Here is a 2,500-nt window from a genome sequence, read left to right on the forward strand (position 1 = left end):
ATATGGGTCACCATTTAGCTGTTGTAATCATAGCACAGCAGCCATTTAGCTGATTTGTTAAAGGCAATATTTCAAGCCTGAAGATACTGAGAAAAGGTTAACTCAGGTTTAATCGAGCTGTTATTTACCAATTACTGTAATTTATTTAATTAAGGATTTACTCTGGTCTATTAAATAGCAAGATGATCAATTCTGTGGACCATAAGAGAAAGAGAAACAGTCTGGAAAAAATGTTTTTTGCATCAGTACTTGCAACATGTTTCTCTCTTAATCTGCCTATGCTGGAGGGTCGTCCTGGTTTGCCATAGGGATGTGAAGGTGGGTCTGAGAATGGTGCTACTCTTGTTATTCATTTCTACTTTTCATGTTTATGGTGACTGAGGAACAAGACAGGAAAATGCAAATAGCTTGCTTACAATGCATACTAACAAATCTAAATAATCCTTTTTTGGTCTTATCCATATAAACTATAATTTTCACTTGAATAAATTACTATATCATCCATCCATTTATTTTACCAATGGAGCACATCTCACTCACTAAGCTGTTGTATTTCCGCATTTTCCGCTGAAATTTCTAATCCAGCGTCTACAATAGAGGCTTTTAGCAGCAGTCTTTCTTCTGTGGGTGATGTTGCCTCTCCTTCATCTCCAGTCAGTTTCTGGAAAGCGCAAGATAATATCCTAGTTCAAAATAAGGAGAAAATGTAATCCCACAGTTGACGATGTAAAGATCCTAGACTAGTACCAAATAACACCTAGTCATCGTTTTGTGAGTCATAAGGAATACTCTAATTGTAGGAGAAATTCTTCGGTTCCTGTTTTCTGAATCTTAAAAGTCCAAGTATACACTTTATGATAAGGGAGCCCAAATTACATAGGTAAGAAAGGCTAGAAGACAATTATAAATAGGAATATGTGCCATAATTACTATCATACTCTTCTACAGTACACATAGGTAGTTGTATATAAAATCACCTCAAGAACTTTATTTGCCTTCAGTCGTCCGGAAGGTTTCTCAGTTTTACTATGCTCGTTTCTGTCACATGATTAAGTGTGTATCAAATGGAAAAATGCGATGCTCACCATCCCTTGTTCCCATTAATTAAATCAGGCATTTATCAAGCCTCGCTCTTCGCGTATTCATTCATCTTTGTGTCCTGCCCCTTTCTCTCCTCAGCTGTATTTATCATCTTATCACAGTCATCAGATTGTGTGTTTATCTGATTCTTTGACTGATCCCGATCTCCGTTCTTCAAATGTTCTCGGATTCGCAGAGGTGGCCATTTCAGTGAGCCACAAAAGGCATGGCATAATCATGAGAAAAGTATTAACCGCGTGAGCTTCTTCGTCATCCGAATCATGCTCTAAACCCCCTTCCGCCCTGGGCTCTCTCGTGATGCCACTGTCGGATATCGCTCTTCCCTTGTCATCCTCCTCTGACATTCCCTGTACTGTGGAAGGGAATCTCCTGAATCTTTCCACTTACTACGGGTCGAGGTCACAGAACCATCTCAGTTATCCCTTCGCAGATACTTACTGAATGAAATCGTGTTGCATGAAAGAGGGTCGTCGGATCTGTGTTTATTCCCCCGCAGAATATAAAGAACAGACTCCAACATCTCCCCGATCCCTTTGGAAAGCAGACGGCAGGTTCAAGGCGGTCCTACATTGGGAAATGCAATGACTATCCATCCTCATCCCATGGTCAAGACAGCAGCCTGTATTGTGTCACGGAACCTAGACTGAGTATAGTGGTGAGATTAACGAACAGGGTACGTAGTTTGACGTCGGCCCACTTAAAACTGTAGTAAGTTCTCTTATCGGTGGCTGATATCTCAGCATACCTCATGTAGATATCAGCCTATATAAGGATGGCATCTGTACAATCGGAAGGTACTGCTGTTGTTTCATCAGAGATAGCTATTTTGTCAAATGTCTCAGACGGAGTGAGCAATACATCGGATTTCTACGCACACTATGAATTGACTTTGAAACCGATTTCCCGATGAACGCGATTCAAGGCAAAGCAGATTGAGCCGCTATCTAACGATGTAGGCATGTTAGGTAAGGTTGAAGTAATATTCTTTCTCTATAAAACTCAAGACGGTTACATCACGAAGCCGCATTACCTTCACAGTAACAAAAGTCAATCAGCGACATCTAACCAAATTGATCTGAATGTATCTATTTCAAACTCACGACTTGGGGTCATGAGGGAAGCAATCTTTCTGGAATCCATATATATATTCCACAATAAAGGCGAAGTTGTAATTATTGCCTATACTTATATGGGGAATATCTAATGGATAAAGAATGATCTCCAGGAAGGATTCTGGCAACGTGCCTTCTGGTTTTGCGAGATGTTGCCCCGACCAAGTTCGTTCTTCGGAGCCACCGCCCGGCCGCAACTGGTCAGACTAACAATCTACGGATGTTTTTGCCAAAAGCGAAATGACAAGGACATGCACTGAGGCGTTTCTTATTCCAGCATCCCTTCA

The 2,500-nt window shown here is 40.8% G+C and overlaps 1 protein-coding gene and 1 long non-coding RNA gene across 2 annotated transcripts in view; one reads left to right on the forward strand and one right to left on the reverse strand.

Annotated features, from left to right (window-relative positions):
* LOC122257591 (uncharacterized) overlaps positions 1-2,500 on the forward strand; it is a 76,832-nt gene that overhangs the window by 16,373 nt on the left and 57,959 nt on the right. The window lies entirely within an intron of this gene.
* Positions 1-2,500, reverse strand: part of LOC122257590 (uncharacterized) — an 18,312-nt gene that overhangs the window by 9,604 nt on the left and 6,208 nt on the right. Inside the window, exon 4 of the mRNA XM_086548070.1 lies at positions 541-661. Within this exon, the coding sequence (XP_086404196.1) occupies positions 541-661 (121 nt within the window). The remainder of the gene's footprint in view (positions 1-540; positions 662-2,500) is intronic.

The sequence above is a fragment of the Penaeus japonicus genome, unplaced genomic scaffold (assembly GCF_977035675.1).
Source record: "Penaeus japonicus unplaced genomic scaffold, GWHDUDI00000001_assembly GWHDUDI00000020, whole genome shotgun sequence".
NCBI lineage: Eukaryota > Metazoa > Arthropoda > Malacostraca > Decapoda > Penaeidae > Penaeus > Penaeus japonicus.